This window comes from Euprymna scolopes, chromosome 21 (assembly GCF_053919585.1).
Source record: "Euprymna scolopes isolate OS-2025 chromosome 21, ASM5391958v1, whole genome shotgun sequence".
NCBI classification, from domain to species: domain Eukaryota; kingdom Metazoa; phylum Mollusca; class Cephalopoda; order Sepiida; family Sepiolidae; genus Euprymna; species Euprymna scolopes.
This window is the reverse complement of record NC_136502.1, coordinates 101,885,598-101,909,116: the sequence shown is the minus strand read 5'-3', so window position 1 is coordinate 101,909,116 and position 23,519 is coordinate 101,885,598. Positions and strand designations below refer to the sequence as shown.

The following is a 23,519-nucleotide window of genomic DNA, read 5'->3' as shown; positions in this document are numbered from 1 at the left end:
CTTGAAATTATGATTAATAATATATATGAAATCTGGACAAATTAAAATATATTTAAGCGTATTTTATGCACAAGCCAAGCTCCCGCCATCATCACTAGTAAAATATATACAAGGACATTGTCGAAAATTATACAATCAAAAATAACAGAATTAATCTTTATTTGCATTAAATGTTTTTTTTTATTTGCACTAAGTGTGTTATTACAAGTGCAAATAAAGACTAATTTTGTTATTTTTTATTGCATACTTTTCAATGTCCTTTTTATTTTATATTTATTTCAATAAACTGCTTCAAAATACAAATACTGAATAACAAAAAGCAAAGGTACTGTTTTACCTCTTCGCCAGTTCTGGTAGCATCACACAAAAAAATAGGGAAGATGCTAGCTGACTATTACCACATTTGCTTATAGAGAGCAACATGAATGGCAATAAAACAACGACTGTTGGATATTCATGTTTGAAACTCTGGTGGACAAGTCAGGCATATACTGAAGTTTATACGTACTAAATATGGTTGGATTGCAGAAGAGATTGTGAATTTTATTAACGATTCCAAGATCTTGTACCATTTGAAAAGGCCATTTTCCTTGATATTAGATCTTCCTTTCAGAGGGAGTGATGCATTTATTACACGCTATACATAAAGTTTTTTTTAGGGGAGCTGGATTTGTCACATTAAATTGACCATATGGAGAAGCATAGGAAATTAAACAAACGTACTAATGCCAGCTTTTACAGCTGCAATACTGACCCCCTAAAATCCAACCCTTTCTCATCATGGTAAGGTCAAAGTTCTGCCATCTAAGATAATAGTTAGCTAATGTACTTCCTAACTTCCGGTGTGTCTGCTACCGGAAGTGGTGACAAGGCAAATCAGTTCCTTCAATTTTTTTTTTTTTTTTTTTTTTGAAAGAATTATTAAAAACATGTTTAAAAATTTTAATTAAGAATGATTTTGTTATTTTGATTACGATAACTTAATTTTTATAATTTCATAAACATATTTCTTATAAAATTTCAAATAAAATAAAAATTAAAAAAAAAAAAGTTTTTATTAAAAGTGCAAATAAAGACTAATTGTGTTATTTTTAAATTTTCAATAATGTCCTTTTCTTATATTTTATTTCAATAAATCGCTTCACAATAGAAATGTTGAAGAACAATAAAAGTGAAGGAACCGATTTACCTTGTCACCGCTTCCGGTAGCGCTACGCCGAAAGTCAGGAAATACGTTAGCTGACTATAACCCATCTGGGATTCTAGTTTTTGTCACAGTTACTCGTGACTGATTGGTCTAGAACTCAATCCATTTTGTTTTTATGTACTAATGATTAGGGCTATGACAACAGCATATTCTTTTCATTGTTTTGACTCTAGAGTATATATCCGACACAGTTAATCAACTGAGAACCACATCACTCTATATAAAAGCATATAAGATATCAACGGATACACACTCGAGAGTCAAAACAATGAAAAGAATATGCTGTTGTCCTAGTCCTACTAATGAATCACTGCTGATCAAGGCTCAAAAGCCACTTGAGGATGAGGGTTAACAACGATCATGTGAGTGAGACAACACTGAGGATTGTTAACAAGGGATGAAACTAAGCAAAATTTGATTATCTAAGGATGGTTTCATAAGAATTTGTTTACATTGGACTTAAAAATGCAAATGTTGCAGTTAGCTGGCAAGCAGTCTCAAAGTATTATGTTCCATAAACAGGTAGTTCTTAGAAACTTTGCCCATGAAAGTTCCTTTTGACATTAAGATGTAAAAAGATAAGGGCGCTTCTACAGAATTAGGACGAGATTTTTGGAAATCGTAAAACTGAATTTTACATGAAAACAATGGTATCTATGTATTCCTCATATTTTTAAAATGATTATATCCAAAAATTACGAAAATCGATAAGGTAGAAAATTATTTTTACTAAAGAAAATAAAAAATAGAATTTGATGAAAATGATCATAAAACACAAGACAGTTCAGCAGGGAGGTAATTTTCCGTTCAAATTAAACAAAGATAGCGGCAATTTTTCACCTGCTAACACGATTAAAGTTGTTTTGTTCAATGATTCAGTAATATTCAGGTAATTTTGACTGCATAATTTGGAAGCTACCATTGTAACTTATTAGAATTGACAAAAAAGGAGACGGTCACATGAGACTGTCACAAATGTGTACCACAAGCATTTTAATAAATCATTGGATGTTTGAAGAGTAAGCTCATCTTGTTTTAAAAAAAAAAATTTTTTAAATCGCCACTCTCATAAAACCGGTTTGTTCGCATAAAACTTAACTACCACTAGATCATGACTGGAGGTTTATTCTTACCTTCAAACCCGTTAAGGAGCAACGATTCCATGTTTTAAGATTAAAATTCATGCAGTGATGGATTAATAGAGTAAAGTGGTTGTTGTGGATAATCTTTGGTGGCGTAATAAAACAAAGACTGTTGGAGGTTTTTGACTGAAACTTGGTGGACAAACCATAAACAAACTGAAGTTTGTGCATTCATCTGAGAGGATTTCAGGAAAAAATAAATGAATAAATAAGACTAAAGTTTATTTGTATTAAATAAGGTTGGACAGTGCTTGTCTGAAATTTTAGCAAAAGTCATAAAATTGCATTTGAACTAAAAGCAATGTTATCTACTTAAATATGTCAAAATTCGTAACATTGCCACATTACATAACACATTTACTTTCAAAATCCATCGATCTGCCATGATCGTTTTTAAATGTAACGCAAGAAAAAGTTAACATAAACAAGGAAAGTAACTATTAAGTTGTAGTTCTGTTTATTATCTAAGTATAATTTGCAGTGTTTTTTTTTCATAAACAATTTTCATTAATCATTAACTTTCTACTTGATCATTTTTCATAATTTTTAGATATGTTACTAATTTCGACATGGCAATTAAGTAGATGACATTGGTTTTAATTGAAATTCAATATTTCGATTTTTGTTATTATTCCAAGCGAGCACAGGTTGAACTGCAGAAAATATTGTGTATTTTATTAACAATTCCATGACTGAAATTTTTCTTACCACATTGTAACTAACATAAAGACCGTTCATTTGTAAGGATTAATAGCTACAAATTTTAAAAACAGACATCATTTATTTTTTCTGGAAAAGTATGGGGCTCATAAAATTTGAGCATTTTGCAGTATAGAAAACCAAACTAAAAAAAAAAAAAAAAAAAAAAATCATATATTTTTTTTGTATTGCCGCAAACAACAACAGGAGAACTTTTTTTCTTAAATACTAATCGCTGCCAACTCTCACAGCATATATATATATATATATATATATATATATATATATATATATATATAACATAAGTTACCAAAGACAAATAAGTTACTCTTCTACCTAACTGGATAAGTTTTTGGTGTTTTAATTTTATTTAAAGAGTTTAATTCAAAAAACAAGTAGTAACGAGTTGGTAAGTTAGAACAACAACAAAATCGTTGACATGAGGCAGTCAGATTTGGAGTCTCAATAATTGCTAAAAAATAAAACAATTTTTTTTCTTATTCTAACTTAAGACTATACACTAAATTACTATGTTACACTTACTTAACAAAAAAAAAAAAAAAAAAGCTGAGAGGGGAGATAATTAAGTTCTGTTGCTTACGTCATGTAATGAACGTAATTAAAAATGCCGGACAAATTTTATTCCTTATCTAAACTTTATCGAAAACTGTTTTTCAGTAACACTTATTTTTCTACCTTATCACTTTCTTTAATTTTTGGATATGTTACTATTTGTGACATAATCACATAGATACCATTTGTTTCACTTGAAATTCAATTTTTTTTTTTTTGTTATAATATAGAAGCACTCATTTGTTATATGTTTTGTTTTTTTTTTACCACTTTTTCGGTTTGCTGTCTACAGTTAAAAAAATAAAATAAATAAAATACTCAAAATTGTTATTTTTTAATTTTTAAAAATTTTTTTATTGATGTCCTGCCCCAAACAAGGCACAGGGCCAGTTATTCATGAGGGGTTACTATTTGGGATCAGGGATACTATTTATGGAGTTAAGCAGCAAGATGTCTGTTCACTTGAATTTCTGCATGTCAGTACAGTCAGGGAAGCAGGGGCCCCGGGAGGGAATTCTGAAGTGCAGCAGTCCAAGAGAAAAAGCTATTCACGTAGAAGGCTTTATGGCGTCTAGGTATCTCTACTGCGTAGGGGTGGGATTTTGCTGCTTGTTGGGGATATTGTCGTCAAGGGAGTACTAGTGTTCGGAGTTCATCAGAGCACTTGCTATTGAAATACTTGTAAAACAGGCACAAGGATGCCAAGGTTCAGTGATGAGACAGAGGTTGGAGTTTAGTTGACAGTTCAGGAGTGATTAGGTATTAAAGCTGAGGACAAAAAAAAAAAGTTATCATTGTGAAGATTATACGGGGTAAACATTCTGCCAGAGATAGGTGCCCAGAGGCATGTACTCCTTCAAGTTCTTGCAAGAAGACGCTTGCAAAAAGTTGTTTTTCACCTGCGCATGTGTCCGCCGGTGCCGCTGCAGTTTGTCCATGCGAGCAAACGGTTTCGCGCACACCTCACAGCTAAGCGGCTTTTCTGCGGAATGGGTACGCTGGTGAACTAGCAATGTGTCGCGGCGGGCAAACTGCTGGATGCACATGCTGCAGCGGAATGGCCTTTCAAATGTGTGCGTTCGGTAGTGGATCTGCAGCTTGTCCTTGCGTGAGAAGCGCTTCTCACAGACATCACATGGGAATGGCTTCTCACCTGAATGGATCCGACGGTGGATGACGAGCTTGTCCCGTTGAGCAAACTGCTTCGGACATACATCACAGTGGAACGGTTTCTCCCCACTATGAGTCCGTTTGTGGATCTGCAGCTTGTCCCCCCGGGCAAATTGTTTCGGACAGATGTCGCAGTGATATGGTTTTTCCCCACTGTGGGTCCTTGCGTGGATTTTTAGCTTGTCCCGCTGAGCAAATTGCTTCGGACAGAGGTCGCATCGAAATGGTTTCTCTCCACTGTGCGACCGCTTGTGAATCTGCAGCTTGTCCCCGCGTGAAAATTGCTTTGGACAGATGTCACATCTATAGGGCCTCTCCCCAGTATGAATCCGACGATGGATTTGGAGCTTCTCGCGGCGAGCGAACCGTTTTGGACAGAGATCGCAACAGAAGGGCTTCTCACCGCTGTGGGTTCTTATGTGAATTTGCAGCTTGTCGCGTTGGATGAATTTCTTTGGACACAGTGTACAGTGGAATGGCCGCTCACCGCTGTGAATGCGCAAGTGGATTTGCAACTTGTCCTTCCGAGCAAACTTCTTGCCACACACCCCGCAGGGAAATGGACGTTCCCCAGTATGGGTCCGCTGGTGGATCTGAAGTGTATCCCGACGCGCAAACAGTTTACAACATAAGTCGCAACTAAAACGTTTTGGACGGTTTTCTGCTGTACTCGCTGCCGTGGCTGCTGACAGATTTAGTAGTGCAGCCGCCGTTGTTGCAATAATAGATGGTTTCGTATCAGACTCTTGCAACTGCTGCTGCTGATGATCCTGATGTGAAAATTGTTGCTGTGGTTGTTGTGATGATTGCTGAAGATGGTCATGTACATGATGATGGTGATCATGATTACTGTGCGGATGTGATGAATTAACTGACGCAGTTGTTAATGCTGGGGAAAGGGTCATCGACGGAGTTACGGGAGCTGAGGAGGTCTTCACCGCAAGATGCGACTTTGTGCCGATTTCTGCCTGGAATGGTTTCTCGTACGACGCCTGAAGGTAGCAGTTCTGCATGAACTGCTTGCTATAAAGTTCCTGGTTCTTCATGTAATTCTGCGTCAGCTGGCTGTGAAAGGTTTTGTCATCTATGATAACGCAATGTGCTGGCAGCGGGTAGCCTTGGCGTAGACAAAGGTTTGTTGGCAGAGATTTGTTACTTGGCAAGGAATCCATTTTTGCTTCTTTTAAAGATGAAATTCTGCCGGAACTTTAAGACCAACAATGACCACTCTCTCTTTTAGTCTGCATTTAAGTCCAGAATCTGAAAATAAATAAATTAAATTAATAAAGCACATATTAAGTTACCTGTTTATTATTTTCACTGAAACATTTTTAATTTGCTCATTTTGCAATAGCCCCAGTATATTAATTTATTTATTGCGGACTATTATCCTCATCTTTATTGGTTGCTGTTTCACGACGTCTCGGCCAACTATTCTTCTGGCCTTCGTCAGGTGGTAACCGCGACGGATAGGAACTTCGAATCTCCTAACTGCATTCTCAGCAATCACTGCCATCCATAGTTGTTGAGGTTTACTTGGCAAAAAACGTGGTGAGACGGCAACAACTACGGATGGCAGTGATTGCTGAGAATGCAGTTAAGAGATTCGAAGTTCCTATCCGTCGTGGTTACCACCTGACAAAGGCCAGAAGAATAGTTGGCCGAAACGTCGTGAAACAAAAACTAATAAAGATGAGAACAATAGTCCGCGATGAATAAATTAATATAAATAATACTCATCTCAATGAATTCCAATTAAAATAATATATGAAGAAGGTAGGTTTCCCCGAAACAATGAATCCTCCACCTGACAAGGAAAAAACAATACGTGTAAAATAATAAAATTTAAAAAAAAATTTCTTTCATTATCATTTTTTTTTTATTCAAAAATATATTAAATGAAAGATGAAGAATAAAAAGGTATATATAACTTTATTACATCATCAGAATAAGGAAAAGTAAAAGGGAAAGATAAGAAAAAAAAAAAAAAAGAAACCTCCTTAGGCCATAATTCTGTCCCTCCTCTTCTGATGAGAAGCATTTAGCTTCGAAATGCCATGAACTAAAGACCCCTCCTTATTTTCCCCCTTTTTACTTTATCTATGATGTCAAGGGTGGAATTGTGACTGGGTTTGTATCTCTTGATCAGTGATTATCACTTCCTACACTGAGGATTGCATAAGCATGAAACACTAATGTCTGTGGATATAAAAATAATATTTATTTGAAGTCATATATATATGCACACACACATCTTCATCTCATTAACCGGTATCTTAATTAGTAATTTAACAAAATAAATAAATAAAAAATAGGCTTGTTGTGAATCAAAACTTGGAACGAAAATGTGTGAATATATATATATATTTACTTTCACTGTAACAAAACATTCACCATTAAATTGATGGCTTTGAGATTTTCGGGTATGCTGAAAACGAATATCACATTTAAATTTGGAGTAGAAAAACATTTTTCTGGATATTAACACTTATTCAATGTAATCCATGGTTTTCACTGGCAGCCATGTTTTCCCAACTAAAAAGTACTAACGCACTAGCATGTCAGAAGTCGCCATTAAAAATGTGTGATAAAAACTTGAATAAGTAGACTATCTTTCGAAGCTTATAATTACTTGAAAAATGTAATTTAAACCCTAATTTTTTTTTCAATAAAAGAGGCAAAGACCAAATTTTAAAATAACAGGTTTAATAGCAAAATATGCAATATTTATTTTTTTTTTAACTCTGTATTCTTTAAAAAAGATTAAGAAAATCAACAAATTTTAACTTACTTCAAATATAATAAATATATAAATTCCAAACAATCACTTGCCTATAAAAAATACTAATCAATGGGTACTTCCATTCTTCGTTGTTAAGAATTTATCCATATTTATATTTTATATTCCATGTACTTTTTAAATAAAATAATTTTTTAAGCAAGGATTCAAAAATACTGCGACTTTAAATTGTCGTATCAGATGGTCACGGGGCGCGTTTGTCTCCCTTTCTTCCAGTTGAGAACTACGTAGGCCTAAAAGCGCCATAATCTCCCCTTTCTATTTGCTGTCAACAAAAGTTAGTCAATATGGGTCACCGTACTTGAAAAATGATCACATTTACTCATAAGTTTACTTTTATAAACAACCCCCTCGACAAATTTTCCATTTTTTTTTTATTCTCTTAAAGAAATACATGAGTTTTTGATTTAAAATATTTTATTTCTTCTTAATGGAATGAATTTTTTTTTTAATCTAAAATAAAACACTGAATGAAATAGAAAAAAATTATAGTAAGTGCTTAATATTTACTAGACAATATTTTCAAAAATATGAGGTTCCACTTAAAAAAAAAAAAAAAATCCACGTGGTTTAAAAAAAAAAAAAAAAGAAATCCACGTGATTTAAAAAAAAAAAAAAGTTTGTCTGTTTATTGGAAAGAGCATAAAATTTCACATTAAACCTGCAAATATTGTAAAAACTGAACCAATAGAAACATTGATAGATTTTTAAATTGAAAAAAAAAAAAAAAAAGTGTAACTCGTAAAATTAAAATGGCTGCATGAGCGCGCGAAGGCATTTTGTAAACAGTTTATATAAAAAAAAAAATATTTCTATTATTTTTCCAAAAACTTTAGTTTATTTTGGAAGTATATTCCATAAAGAAATTAAACACCCCACTTTAAAAAGAAATTACGAGTTTTGAATATTTTATATGCAGTTTTGTGTTAAGGGTGTCAAAAATTCCCAAAAAATTCTGACACACCTAACGCACATGCGTGTTGCAAAATACCCCTTCTCCCCATGTTAAGAATGGCGACCGCCACCGACATTGGGAAAAACAAAGAAAACTATTTGTCTGCTTTAAATTGTGATATTCATTTTCAGCAGATTCGAAAACCTATGAAAGTCAGAGTTGCTTTCCGTGATAGAAGTGTTGTTTGAATTTTAAAAATACGTATAAAATACGTTGGCACTTTAATCAAGACACTAAAAAATGAAAATATCGAAAAAAGGTTATATTGTACACATCCGTTTTGGACTGAAGATCTCCGAAAAAAAAAAAAAAAAATTCATTTAATTTTATTGAGTAGTTTTTTTTTTTTTTTTTTTTACAGCGGAAAAACACGTTCTTATGAGAGCGCGTTGAAGTAAGCCATTGTGAAAATTTTTAACACGGCACGGGCAGATAACTACATGTAAAGCGCCGATACTCCCACCCCATCTTTATTACTAGCTTCTGGCGGTGCCAGGCGCACAATTCAACTAACACCGGTGGTGATTCGACCTTGACATTGGCACAAGCACATGGCGTCAGTCGAATATTCACCAGCATTTTTTTAAAAATATATTTACAAAACCTTTGAAGATTTAAAAGAAAAAGTATATATTTACAAAACATTTTTTTAAAATAAGTAACAAAACGAACGTATTTAAATAAAAGATATTTAAATAAACTGATGTCTCTTTCTGTTTCGGATTTTTGCGACCAGTGCCGTGTTTTGGGGGGTTCTGTGTGCGTTTTTAAGACAATTCAATATTTATTCTTTAAAACATTAACTTCCCCGACAATTAATATATTTTCAAAATAATATTTTTAAATATTACATTTTTACGAATATTCGCGACCAAGATTTAAAAAAAAAAGACGAGGTGTTTTTTTTTTTCAATTAAATTATAAACTTTATTTGAACTTTCAACAAACTTTTACAGACATAAAAATAGACTTTATAGATATTTTATAATAATTTTTTAAAAATATATTTAACGAAAAGTTGTTTTTTTTTATTTCATTGGTGAATAAAATTTCAAAGTAATAAATGGTGAAAAAAAATATCTCGAAAAGAAAAAACACCTCGTCTTTTCTTTTGTTTTAAATAAAACTTTAATTTTAAAATTTCGATGTTTGAAAAACAGTCCATAATATATATTTCATTATAAAAGTTCTATTTTTGTTTGATAAAAAGAATAAAACAGTTAATAAAAAAAAAACAGTACATTAAGTTCTAATAAAGACTTTGAATAAAACTTATAAAAAAAGATATGAATAAAATAATATATTTTTTTATCTCGATTGTTTATACTTGTGATTTTATTATGCATAAAAAATTGCCTCGGCCTCTCCTCGATTTCTCCTTCACTGACCACCGACATACATCGCACTGTAAATAAATATTGAATTGTATCAAAAACGCACAAAAAAGAAATGGCCCAAACCGTATAGAATGAACCTTTTTTTATAAGTTTTATTCAAACAGTCTTTATTTGAATTTTTTTTTAAATCTTGGTCGCGAATATTCGTAAAAATGTAATATTTAAAAATATTATTTTGAAAATATATTAATTGTCGCTGAAGTTAATGTTTTAAAGAATAAATATTGAATTGTCTTAAAAACGCACAACCCCCCAAAACACGGCACATAAAAATCAATCTTGGTCGCAAAAATCCGAAACAGAAAGAGACACCCGTTTATTTAAATATCTTTTATTTAAATACGTTCGTTTTGTTACTTATTTTAAAAAAATGTTTTGTAAATATATACTTTTTCTTTTAAATCTTCAATTTTGTAAATATATTTTTAAAAAAATGCTGGTGAATATTCGAGCATGTTTGCTATTTGACGTGTTTAAAAACAACTGACGCCATGTGCTTGTGCCAATGTCAAGGTCGAATCACCGGTGTTAGTTGAATCGTGCGCCTGGCACCGCCAGGCGGCGTCGTCTGCTACGGGGTATCTATTCTTTACTTCATCCGCTTTTCTTCCTAAAAATCGAACCTTTTGCTCGGTATCATAAATTGTTTTTTCGGAGAACTTCATTCCATAACGGATACGTACAATATAAGCTTTTTCGATATTTTCATTTTTTTTATGTCTTGATTAAACTGTACAAGTACCATATTGTTTATTTTTATAATATTGCGTTGTAATTTGCCTCATGAAGGTATTTTATACGAATTTTACTATAAAAATTGTCAATTTGAAGTTGCAATTAAATTACAAATAAAAATCCAAACAATTTCAATACTTATTTTTATAATATAGGCCTAAGTAAAAAAAAAAGCTTATTTTTAATCAATATCAGGAACCAATTCTGACCAAACACCGTTTACTGCACACTTAAAGAGTCGCCGGTTGTCATTCGGTTTGTCAAGCTTTCATTAAATATTGATTTGGGATTCTTTAGTGTTGGTCTTTTTTTCATTCATTCATTTTTTTTCTTCTAATATTAATCTAAAATTAAAAAATAAGATACTAAAAGTTGCCTAAAAAGAATCGATATTAAATTGTAATGAATATTTTTTTTATATTATATTTTAAATTGTCATTTTAACTGTGAACCAAATTAAATCATTGCGTTGAAATTATTTAGAAAAAAGAATTTAGGACGCTAAAACGCACACACGCGTTTACAAGATGAGCCCCAGAAGAAAATTTTGCAAATTTAACAGCACGTGGATATAGATTTTAAAGTACAGATCCAATCAGGACATTAAGGATTCTTAACAAGCATAAATATGTCTACAAATCTCTAAGTTGTTAAATAGTTGGTGCTTTTTTTTTTTTTTTTTTTTTGTATTAAAAACATTAAAAATAAAACCAACATCTTCACCATATAAGCAAAACGAATTTAGGAAAACTCTTCCCGGGAAAACTCGTCCCCTTTCGCTAGGTAGGAAAACTGGTCCCTTATTGAATAAATATCGATTGAAAACATTTTATGATCGTTCTTGAAGGAGATATTGTTTTTTTTTAAATAGACTATAGCCCCATAATATTTAAAAAAAATATATATTTTTACTTGTTTAATGTTTTTTTTTAAATAAAATCGATTTTCTAAGTGTCCGTTTTCTACCTAACTGGCTAAGTTCTTAGTGGTTTCACTATTTATTATGTTCATAAACGAGACCGCATATTTTTTTTTATATTAATATAAAAAGAATTTACTTATTACTGTTGTTTATAAAAGGGTAAAATCGATTTTTCTACCTCGCCGACTATGTTGCTTAATTTATTTGGAATCGTTTATTCGGTGAAAAAAAAAACACAGAAAACAAACAAAAACATGTCGACGTGAGAACGAGAAATAATGTCCGGTATATCAGGGTCTTGATAATCGCTAAAAAATAGAAAATTAAAGAAATTACTGAGGGAGATTTGGTTTTAAAAAGAAAATAATAAATTTTAATATTTTTTAAAATATAATTTAGAGGGGGGGGTAAAAAATATGGTAAAACTATACAAACACCGTGACAGCGAATTAACCCTACCCCTAACCCTAACCCCAAACCCTAACCCTAACCCTAAACCCTAACCCTAACCCTAACGCTGTCACGGTGTTTGTATAATAATACCAAAGGTAAAACTATACAAACACCGTGACAGCGAATTAACCCTAACCCCAACCCTAACCCTAACCCTGTCACGGTGTTTGTATAATAATACCAAAATAACGGCGGACCTGAACGAGACCCCCCCCCCCCTCTAGAACAGCTTTTGGAATAAATACCCTCCACTACTCCACTCCACCCACCCATGTTAAGAACGGCTTTGTTTTTTGCAATTTTTTCATGGATTTTTATTTATTGGGCACTAATATATGATGGGGGGGGGGGGAAGAGGGTGATTCTCGTTCAGGTCCGCCAACGTAATTTTTACGACATGGTGTTTACCGTTTCTGCACTTTTGTCACCGCGCTATTTTTAAATAGTTTTTTCAGGTTAAATTCAAGCTTCACGATACCCTTTTTTTATTATTAAATTGTTAGATGGAAGCACAGAATAGTTACAAAACACCTTCCCTCTCCGTTTTAAGAATGGTTTTCAAAATAACGTTATGATTTCACAGCACGGTGGAAAAAGTACACAAAGCACCAAAAAGTCTATGGCTACAAATGTTGTAAAAATGACTTCTACGGACCTGAACGAAAATTTCTTTTATTTATATTTTTTTACTATAGCAATTGTTCTATGTGATGAATTTTAGTAATTTTTTAATATATTACTATTTTCGACACGCCAACTGAGTAAGTAAATCTTGTTTTGGCTTAAAACCACATATTTAAAATAAAAAAATTAAAAAAAAAAAAAAAAAGAATCGATCTGTCGACTATATCTTACCAAGCACCGTATTATATCTATATTAAGGTACTCGTGCAGAGTGATATAATAACGTTATCATTTAAAAAAAAAAAAATCCTTAACATGGGGAGGGGAGGGTGTTTTTCGTACCTATTGTGTACTTTAACCTTACAATTGAATAAAAAGATTCGAAAAAGTTGTCAAAAAACAAATATATTACAAATAAATGTTATCAAAGGCAAGATAAGTTACTTTCTACCGAATTGGATATGTTTTGTTTTTATTCAATGTAACATGTTTATTCAGCTCGAAAAACATAGTGTTTACCGATGTATTGGAAAATTTAACATAGCGCCCCCGGCCGCCCGACTCTCTCTTTAACACGGTAAGTTGGGAAAAGGAGTTATAAATAAAAAACTAGACAAAATACTGTTAAAAAAACACCGAATATATGTTAACTTCTGTTATGGTAACATATATTGAGCGAATTCCTAACAGTATTTTGTCTAGTTTATTATTTATAATACCTTTTCCCGAACTTAGCGTGTCAAAGAGTCGGGTGCCAATGTTGATTCAGCTCGAAAAACAGTGTTTACCGATGTATTGGAAAATATAAAATGGCAGCCGACTCTTTTTAAGGCCGTAAGTTTGGGAAAATGAGTTATAAATTAAAAAAACAGACAAAATACTGTTAGAAACTCGCTCAATATAGGTTACCGTGACATAAGCTGACATATATTCGGCGGGTTTTTAACAGTATTTTGACTGGTTTTTTATTTATAACTCCTTTTCCCAAACTTACCGTCTCCGAGCAAGAGTCGGCCGCCATTTTGAGTTTTCCAATACGTCGGTAAACACTTTGTTTTTCCGAGCTGAATAAACATGTTACATTAAATATAAACGCTAAAAACATCCAGTTGGGTAGAAAAGTAACTTATCTTGCTTTTGATAACATTTTTTTGTAATATATTTGTTTTGTGCCAACTTTTTCGAATATATATGTACAGTAAAGCAAACCCAACTTGGAAATACGATTTAAAAAAAAATAGCGCGGATCACTCTCTGCATTAGCACCTATATTAATTACATATGACAAATGAGTAAGCAATTACCGACATAAATTATTTTAAAAAGATAATACGGTTGGGAAATTAGTCAAAAATTACTTTACATACACATTTGCGTTGAAAAATTAGAATATTTAATCGATAATCATCATACTACACCGTATGAATCCGAAGATTCTACCGTAGGCATTGGTTTCCCCGATATTTTTCTAGTCAGAATTATTTCTGAACATCAGGTACTTCCAGGAGAGACCACGTGAAGGCTGCCAATATTCTAAGTGAAAGTCATTTTTATGGAATGAACTGGATTCGAAATTGGGACACCAGATCGTCAGTTCGTGTCGTTAACCACACAACCTTCACTCCTCCCCCAATTATTTAAGAGCTACACACAGCTACAGCCTTCGACCTTTCACTCTGAGCAAAGTAGCCATCTTTGTTTACATTACTAGGTGCTTCTTAGTTATTAGAGCAAAAATCGAAATATTGAATTTCAAGTGTAACCAATGGTATCTACTTAACTGCCATGTCACAGTAATGAACATATCCCCAAATTACACAGCTCTAGGTGTGTCAGAAATTTTATGAAAAATAGTGAATAATTCCACCCCGTCTTTCCAAGCTTATAACTCGAAAAATGTAATTCAAGCCCTAATTTTTTCTTCGATTAAAGAAGTAAGGACCAAGGTTTCATAAAAAAAAAATTTAAAAAAAAAAAAAAACGCGTTTTGTTTTTTTTTTTAAAAGGTTTTAAACTTCGGTAAATTTCTAAAAAACACTACTTTTTTTGTTTTAAATTTGAATATATTATTTATTGACCTTTTCTCTTCAATTTGATATATAACACTTTGGTGAGTAAATGAATTATTTACTTTTTAATAGACATTTCAAAATGGGAGGCTGAATTATTCGACTCTCTGTCTTTCCAAGCTTATAACTAATCGAAAAATGTAATTCAAGCCCTAATTTTTTTTTCAATTAAAGGAGCAAGGACCAAGGTTTCATAAAAAAAAGAAAAAACAAACAACGTGGTTAAAAAAAAAAAAAAAAAGATTTTAACTTCGAACTTTACAGGTAAATTTCTAAAAGACTACTTTTTGTTTTAAATTTGAATATATTATATATTGACCTTTTCTCTTCAATTTGTGATGTATAAAACTTTGGTGAGTAAATTATTTAAAAATAAATAATTTACTCAAAGTTTTTATATATCACAAATTGAAGAGAAAAGGTCAATAAATAATATATTCAAATTTAATAGACACTTGAAAATGGGGGGGGGGCGTGAATTTAAAAAAAAAAACGTTTGTCTAAAATATTATATTCGGTTTATTGGAAAGAGCATAAAATTTCACATTGACCCTGAAAATATCGTAAAAATAGAATCAATAGAAAAATTGATAGATTTTTAAATTTTAAAAATTGAAAAATATTGAGTTCGCAAACTTCATTACTGTTTTAAAAACTAAAAAATATTTCTATTACTTTTAAAACAACTTTAATAGTTTATTTTTGGAAGTATAATCCATAAAGAAAATAAACAACCCACTTTTAAAAGAGAAATTACGAGTTTTTTATATTTTATTCGCAGTTTCGTGTTAGGGGTGTCAAAAATTCCTACAAAAATTCCGCAACTCTTGCCTTGATACAGTTCAAAACCGGCTTCGAAACCTAGTAGGGAATGGCCTTTTCCCACAGAAGAGACGTTGCGAGCCTGTCTCTAGTCTATCGTTATTTTTGTATTTTATACCATTAACAAGTACACTACCACCTTACATTCATTAACCCTTATTCTCGAATTGCTTTCGGGTCTTGATAAGTCATGACTCCTTAGTCCTTTGTAAAAAAAAAAAAAAAAAAAAAAAAAAAGCCGGGGGGGGTTGTATTACTGTACACTAGGCACCGCCAAAAATGGCCGCAAAATCAAGTTGTTGTTGTTTTTTAAAACTAAATTACATTTATTAAAATCCATTATTTCTGAGTAACTTTTTTTTTTCCAGAAAGATAAAACCCTGAATTTTATCATATAGAAAACAGAATAATGTAAAACTTTTTCTACTATTTTTAATTCAATTTTAAATGTTAAATTTTCCCAAAAAGTTAACAATTGTTATTTTTTGTCTTGCACAAAAAACGTACTTAAATATTTAAAAAAAAGGGTTTTTGAAATAATTTATTTATTCATTTATTGTCTAACTAAGATTTAGGATGATTTTCTAAGAGAATATGCAAAAATATTATAATATAAGTACCTGAATTGCAAATAATTCCACTTATTCATATATGTAACCAGATATTTCGCGTCGCCGAAGAGTTCAGATCGACTCTGTTTACGTTTTCTTTCGATGAGACGAAAACTATGGAAGACTAAACAGGCCAAAAAAACTTATTTTTCAGTGACGAAAATTTCAATGTATTATCAAGCTGAGGCTGGCCAGTACCAGATGGGTGACCATTTGTATGAGTTTGGTTTTTAATGTGTATGTGTGTGGGGGCCAGGCTCCCCAAAATGGGGGGAGGGGGCAATTTAAAGCAGAATAAAAAAAAATTATTTCAGCGCGTTTGGTCCACCGTAGTCGAAAGGCGGCAAACGTTTTCAAACGAGATCGAAAAAAATGATGCTATTTTTAACACAAAGGGCACAATATTTATCGAATTTTTTTTTTTTTTGTATCGATTATTCAAAGCATGCTCTGTTTAATAATGGTCATGCATTATTCGGCTCGCTAAAAAAAAAATTGTTAATTTATTTATCAAAAATTTTAAAATGGCTTTTTTCGTATAAATATAAAAAAAATTTTTTTTTTGTTTTGCTTAACTTAAATTAATTATTTTACTTAACATATTCACCGAATTTCACACTTCAAAACTCAAAAGCGGGATAATTAAACACAATCGAAGTTCTGATATTCAGACGTCAAAATAAGGTATGCAAACAATTTTTTTTTTTTTTTTTTTTTTAATCTATAATTCTGTCCCTTACAACAACACAATATGTTTTGTTCAGTTTCAGATGATTATTTTAAGCATATTTGTTCCCACTTCAAAACAAGGGGGGTTTTGTAAGCAAAAAAATATATATATATAAATATCGTTTATGAAAAATAAGTACACTGTTATAAAGTTCATTCTTCTCCTAATAATCGCTGAAAATTTCGTATTGATCGGATAATTACCTGATTTTTGGTAGATTTTTAAAAAGACGGTCCGTCAAAAAGTACTGACCTGCCCCCCCAGTTTTGGCGGTACAGTGTACACAGATTCGAAAAAGTTGTCAAAAAACAAATATATAACAAATAAATGTTATCAAAGGCAAGATAAGTTACTTATCTACCTAACTGGATATATTTTTAGTGTTTTTATTTAATGTAACATGTTTATTCAGCTCGAAAAACATTAAGTGTTTACCGATGTATTGGAAAATTTAAAATGGCGACCGACACTCTTTGACACGGTAAGTTTGGAAAAAGGAGTTAAAAATTAAAAAAATAAAAACTAGACAAAATACTGTTAAAAACCCACCGAATATATGCCAGCCTATGTCACGGTAACATATATTGAGCGAGTTTCTAACAGTATTTTGTTTAGTTTTTTTTTTTTATTTTTAACTCCTTTTCCCAAACTTACCGTGTCAAAGAGAGTGTCGGTCGGTCGCCATTTTTAACTTTCCGGTAAACACTTAATGTTTTTAGAGCTGAATATACATGTTACATTAAATAAAAACACTAAAAAATATCCAATTAGGTAGAAAAGTAATTTATCTTGCCTTTGATAACATTTATTTGTTATACTGTAATACAAACCCCCCAAAAAGTATCGTTTCCCCCCCCCCCCGCTTTTTTTCCTCAGTATTCACCGTTAAATTGACGACTTGTCTAGGTTTTCTGGTATGCTGAAAATGAATATCACCTTTAAATTTGAAGTAAACAAGTACTTTTCTGGATATTAACCAGTTATCCATTATTGTGTTTTTACTGGAGGCTATGTTTTTCCCAACTGAAAAGTACTAATGCGTGTTGGAAGACACTAAGTAATACATCGGAAAATATGCTTAATATCGAGAAAACTACGTGTATCCTCCAAATTTAAATGTGATTCATTTTCAGTAGGCCCGAAAACTTCTTGAAAGTCGTCATTTTAAAAGGCAAGTGCTAAGGTGGTAAGAAAGTAAAAATTTACAAAAAAAAAAATTTGATCAATTATGACTTGCCATATGACATCTTCGTTCCCTGACATGTACAAAGATGTGTGTGTGTGTGTTTAAGTCGAATTTAAATAAGAACCTATAGTACTTATGCAGTATACACATTTGTTACCGTGCTGAAATAACGTAGTTTTGAAAGCTATAAACATAAAAAGGGGAGGATGTATTGTAACTTTTGTGCTTCCACCTAACAATTTCATAAATTAAAAAAAAAAAAAAATCATGAAACTGGAATTTAATCTGAAAAAAAAAAAAAAAAAAAACTATTTAAAAATACTGCAGTAAGTTAAGCAGTGAAGAAGCACCGAACCTATTTTTAATATTTAACAAATTAAAACCTCGGTGTGACTTTAGTCTTTATAAAAAGTTAATAATGAAACATGAAAACGCCTAATACATTTCCATTTTTTGTTAAATTTCTTTGGCATGAAAAAAAAAAATCAACTATTTTTGCGTGAAAAAAGTAACTATTCGAATCGATTTCGAATTCACATTGAAGAATTCGACCAAGAAACGTGGAATCAAAATAAGGCTTTTGTTTATGGCCACATCGTGCGGCTATTTTTACATATCAAAATAAATCAGTTGTTAAAATATCTTCACTCGTGTCTGTAATTTCCGTCACAAATAAATTAATTTTGACACAATCCCCTCTCCACATATATAAAAAAAAATAATAAAATAAAAATGACTTACCTTTTTTTATGTTGATTCTTTTTTTAATTAATCGCTTTTTATTTATTTTTTTTTTCTACGACTTAGGGCCCGTGGATCAAGGACGGAATATTCCCTGGAAATTTATTCCTTCCGTTTTTTTTAGATTTATCTTGATATCGTAAATATCTTTCGGAATATAAGCTGTATTTAATCATATAAAATAACGAATAGGACGGATCGATGTTGTTTGTTTTTTTTTTAAGAAAAACAAAAAAAAAAGACGCGAAAAACAAAAGGACACTAAATGGACGGATATATGAAATATTAAGTAAAAAATACGGGTATTTACATTCTGAGAGGTTTGTTTAAGTTAGATAGTGGAGGAGCAATAAGGACGGTGCCAAGATCTTTGTCTCTTCAGGACAATGAGGGCAGTACAATCCTACGCGACAAAACTGACCAGTAGTAAAGGGACATCATCATCTTCCTTCAGCTTCTTAAGTCGCGTCCAAACGAAGAAAAAGGCAACTGTTTCGACGCCTTCTCTACCCCAAGATTACCTACATTCTATGGCAGAAGGAGTGCCCGTGCAAGACTAGAGTGTTATGAAAGATTTTTTATTTTTTAGATTTGTTTTGTTTTTTTTGTTTTTTTTTGTTTTTTGCTGTTTTTTGTTACACCACCCTCACAAAAGAATATTTAAACGGGTTAGTGTGTGGTGTGGTGGTCCTAGAAATTGTTGATAGGCGCTTTCGGGCCGAGGAAGGGTAGCAAAAATCAAGGGCAGATAACTGCGCCTGGCAGTAACATAAAAACTTGACAAAATTGACAAGTGTGCACGATCACTCCCCCCCCCCCCACACACACACCTCAATTGGACAAATTATTGTAATTGGATTTTTAGTTTAAAAAAATCGAAACCAAAGTATGGTTAAATTAATTCTTAATTCAAAAACAGCTAAATTATTTACAGTGTTCAAAATTACTCTCAACGAACTTATTTTTACTTGAACTTTGTTTTAGTAAAGAAAAAAAAAACGGCGCTTTCGCTTCGCTTGACAACAGATCGATTTTTAAATATGTTGGGCATTTTTTTACGACCTGCCCCACAGCGTAGTATAACCCCCTCCAACCTCCCCATGTTAAGAACGGCTTTCGAAGTTGGGGGTGCTTATTCCGAAAGCCGTTCTTAACACGAGGAGGTTGGAATGTTTATAATACGCTGGGGCACGTCGTAAAAATTTACCATATGTTATTTGAAGCAAAAACAATACTTATGTCGAAAATAGTAATATATTAAAAAATGATGAAAACTCATCGAGTAGAAAATTGTTTATACTTAAAGGTAATTTTTACGGAAAATTGGAGGGAAATGGCATTTTCCCTAGATGTGAACACTTTGAACATCGCGAATACGGGGGGGGGCATACTTATCTCTCTATTCACCATTTTAATGGCTGACGTTTTGTTTTATCTGATAGCGATAAACTTTTTTTTTACAAAAAATACAATACCAGTTGTTCTGCTCGATGAATTTTCGTAATTTTTGGATATATTACTATTTTCGGTACGATATTACTATTTTTGATATTTTGGTTGCGTAAGCACTGTTGTTTTAGCTTAAAACCACACATTTTAAAAATCGATCTGTCGACTCTTATTTTAACAAATATCAAAAAAAAACAATGACATTAAAAACACTAGGTTGCAGACATTATGCGGGCCCACGGGGAGGGGGGGTGTAATGGTCGTGCCATGTGTTGTCCACCAAACATTGAACCCAGAGTGTTCCACTTGATGAGTGCATTGTTTGCATGGGTAAATTCTTGTGGTTATAAAGAGAAGGATTTTCCTGCGACGAGAGCTCTTCATCGTACCTGTGAAACGTCGAAATGAAGTCGCCATCTTTATGAACAATCCAAAGTACTCCTGACAAACTCATCTAGCAACAAAATAACACCCCTTCACTGGAGTGATCCCTAGGTGCTGGAACTTCTCTCTGACTGCTAGACTTTGGAATTCCCTTCCTATTTCTTGCTTTCCTGGCTGTATTAATATGCAGAATATTAAATGTAATGTGAACAGACACCTAACTCATCCCCTCGCATAGTCTCCTGTAGTATGGAAGTCGTTTTGGGGGTCACCACTTGTAAAAATCTTCATTTTTATTTGGGGCCTTTAACCTGTGACCAGAGACCATGTCGCATATCTTTTCAAACTTAGAAATCTTTATGTTGAATCCTGGAATCTATAATGGAGTCCTTCATTTAATCCATGGAGGTAGTGTTCTCATTCCATCAGCCACAACCGGGTAAAAGTGTTGAATAAGTATTACATGTCATTGTTAATTTTTATTGCCTGCAGTAAGGATTGAACCTTCAACCTCTGGAAAACTGTCATTTAAAGTTGGTTGTTAATAAGCGCCTTTATTCATTGTGTCTCATAGACACATAACTAAGAGTAACATAATACTTAATTAATGAGTACTTCTACTCATAGAAGAATTTTCCTGCGACGAAAGATCTTCATCGTACATGTGAAACATCAAAATGAAGGCTTAAAAATATAGTCGCCATCTTTATGAACAATCCAAGGTACTCTCGACAAACTTGTCTAGCAACAAAATTCTACTCCTACACTTATGCGCAGGTTTGTAGGTTTTATTTGTAAAGTTTTGATATACATCTACCCTTAGGTCATATGCTGGCAAATACTAGTGTTGGGACGATTAATCAGAATTGGAATACGGAATCGGAAAAATTGGAGTTATTGGAGGTATCGAAATTGGTATCAGAATCAGGAAAATTTGAGTCTATTTTCCGATGCCAAAACCGATTCCTTTAATTATCTATTTTATTTTGTTTTTAAAAAAACATCTTCCACTGCTTGTAGCAATAATAAAATAAATATTTATTGATTTAAACTTCCAGTAAAACTAAAATCTCTAGAACGTCTCCTCACAAATGTGTTTTTACGTTTGAGAAAATACATGCACATTTAAGATGTGTTTTTACAGTAATCGGGAGAAAAAACTTTTATTATTAAATATTTAGAGGTTTATAAAGAATTGGAATCAGTAATTATATCAGAATCAGGAATCTCGTTCAGAATCAGTAATTGTATTAGAATCGGGAAAAATATTGGAATCATCCCATCACTAGCAAATATTACTAGAAAGATGATTGTTTTGGTTTCAATTCTAGTTGATGGCACTCAAGTCATATATTTATTTTAACTTTTGAAATCACTACTATATATAATGGTACAATATGATGATAATCAATAGAGGAGAGGTTCTTTATGAAATCTACATAAATTAAAATATATTTAAGTGTATTTTATGACAGGGCAATGCCAGGAAGTCCATGAGTAATATATATATATATATATATATATAAATTAAATAGTATGTAGCCCATGGTTTATCAGGTTTGTATTTTAACATGTAATTATCTGACTCCATAAAATAATTACGACAGACATTAAATTTTTAAAGTCAGAAAAGCAGCTTTATTTATTGATGGACTGTAAGCGGAAAGTGTTCGTTTTAGTGGTGGAGGAGAATGTTCGTGAATTTGTGAGAGAAAAGTCAGTGAGGAGAGAAATCGACAAAAAAATAATGTTCATTTGGTTTGTACTTATCGATTTATGTGTGAATCAGGTAATGGTTAGTAAATGAAGGTGTTCAGCCCGTAAAGTGGGAGCAGAGTCAGTTTCAGTTCACTAGTGTCGTCTTTCTTCTTAATCTCTTAAGGTTTGGTGACAGAATCACTGACGTAGTGAGACAAACTCTCCTCTTGAATCCTCCTGCTGAATTCTCTCTCTCTGGTTCATAAAATCTTGGGCTTTTATATTTTTCCAGGGGGCTCCCAGCGGTGATGGAGGTCAATGGTTTTTTAAAAGGTGCCAAAATTTCTCATTAGTTAGCAATCATTTTTTTATTATTATTTTTCTTTTTTTTTTCAACCGGAAGCCCTGCGTCGAGCCGGTGCATACAAGACGTTTTTTATTCAGTCTCTGACCGTGGATGTGTCAACATCTGGTTCGTAGCCAACTCTCATCAATCCCCACAAGTGATCTCTAGGTGTTGATGGAATGAGAATGATCTAATCCCATGGATTTAATAAGGGGTTTAGTTTGAAATTCTGTTTAGGTTCTGAAATTTGACAAAGATTTCCAAATTGGAAAATATGTATATAATGAGGTTACATTAGTCAAAACGTTGCGAAAATAATAAGTGTGTATTATTTCGGACTACTATCTTCATTTTGAATGTTAGTCTTACATCATCTCCGCCAATATAACCTTCAGGTGTATCTTGTCGAACTTGGAGTCTGTACACAATTTCGAACAGAACCCTTTAGTTAACCTATGGGGGTAACATGTTCTTGTTCCATCAGCCATGACTGCATAGAATTCTTAAAAAATTCACAATTACATTCTTTGTATCGCCCACACTGAGAATTGAACCCTCAACCTCCATAAGAATGTCACTTAGAATTGAATTTTACTTGGTACTTTATTCGCTATGGCATAGGTCCTTCTGTTTGAAATTCTATACTGTTTGACAGAAAGATTCCCGAGTTCTGCAAGATACATTTGAAGAAGAACAGAGTGTAATACTGTCTCTGATGCCGGGAGACACTGGATTTCCCTGCTGGGCAGGCTCAGTGGGTCAGATGTGGTCATGGCAGGTTGACACTTTGTCAAAAAATTTCAGGT

At 32.5% G+C, this 23,519-nt stretch overlaps 1 protein-coding gene across 1 annotated transcript; it reads right to left on the bottom strand.

Annotated features, from left to right (window-relative positions):
* Positions 1-3,945: 3,945 nt before the first annotated feature.
* On the bottom strand, positions 3,946-19,813 carry LOC145242640 (uncharacterized). Its single transcript, XM_080105760.1, has 2 exons — positions 18,837-19,813; positions 3,946-6,051 (listed from the first exon to the last, which is right to left on the bottom strand). Exon 2 carries the CDS (start codon positions 5,961-5,963, stop codon positions 4,425-4,427), a length of 1,539 nt encoding a protein of 512 aa, XP_079961886.1. The 5' UTR covers positions 5,964-6,051; positions 18,837-19,813; the 3' UTR covers positions 3,946-4,424.
* Between the last annotated feature and the right edge of the window lie 3,706 nt (positions 19,814-23,519).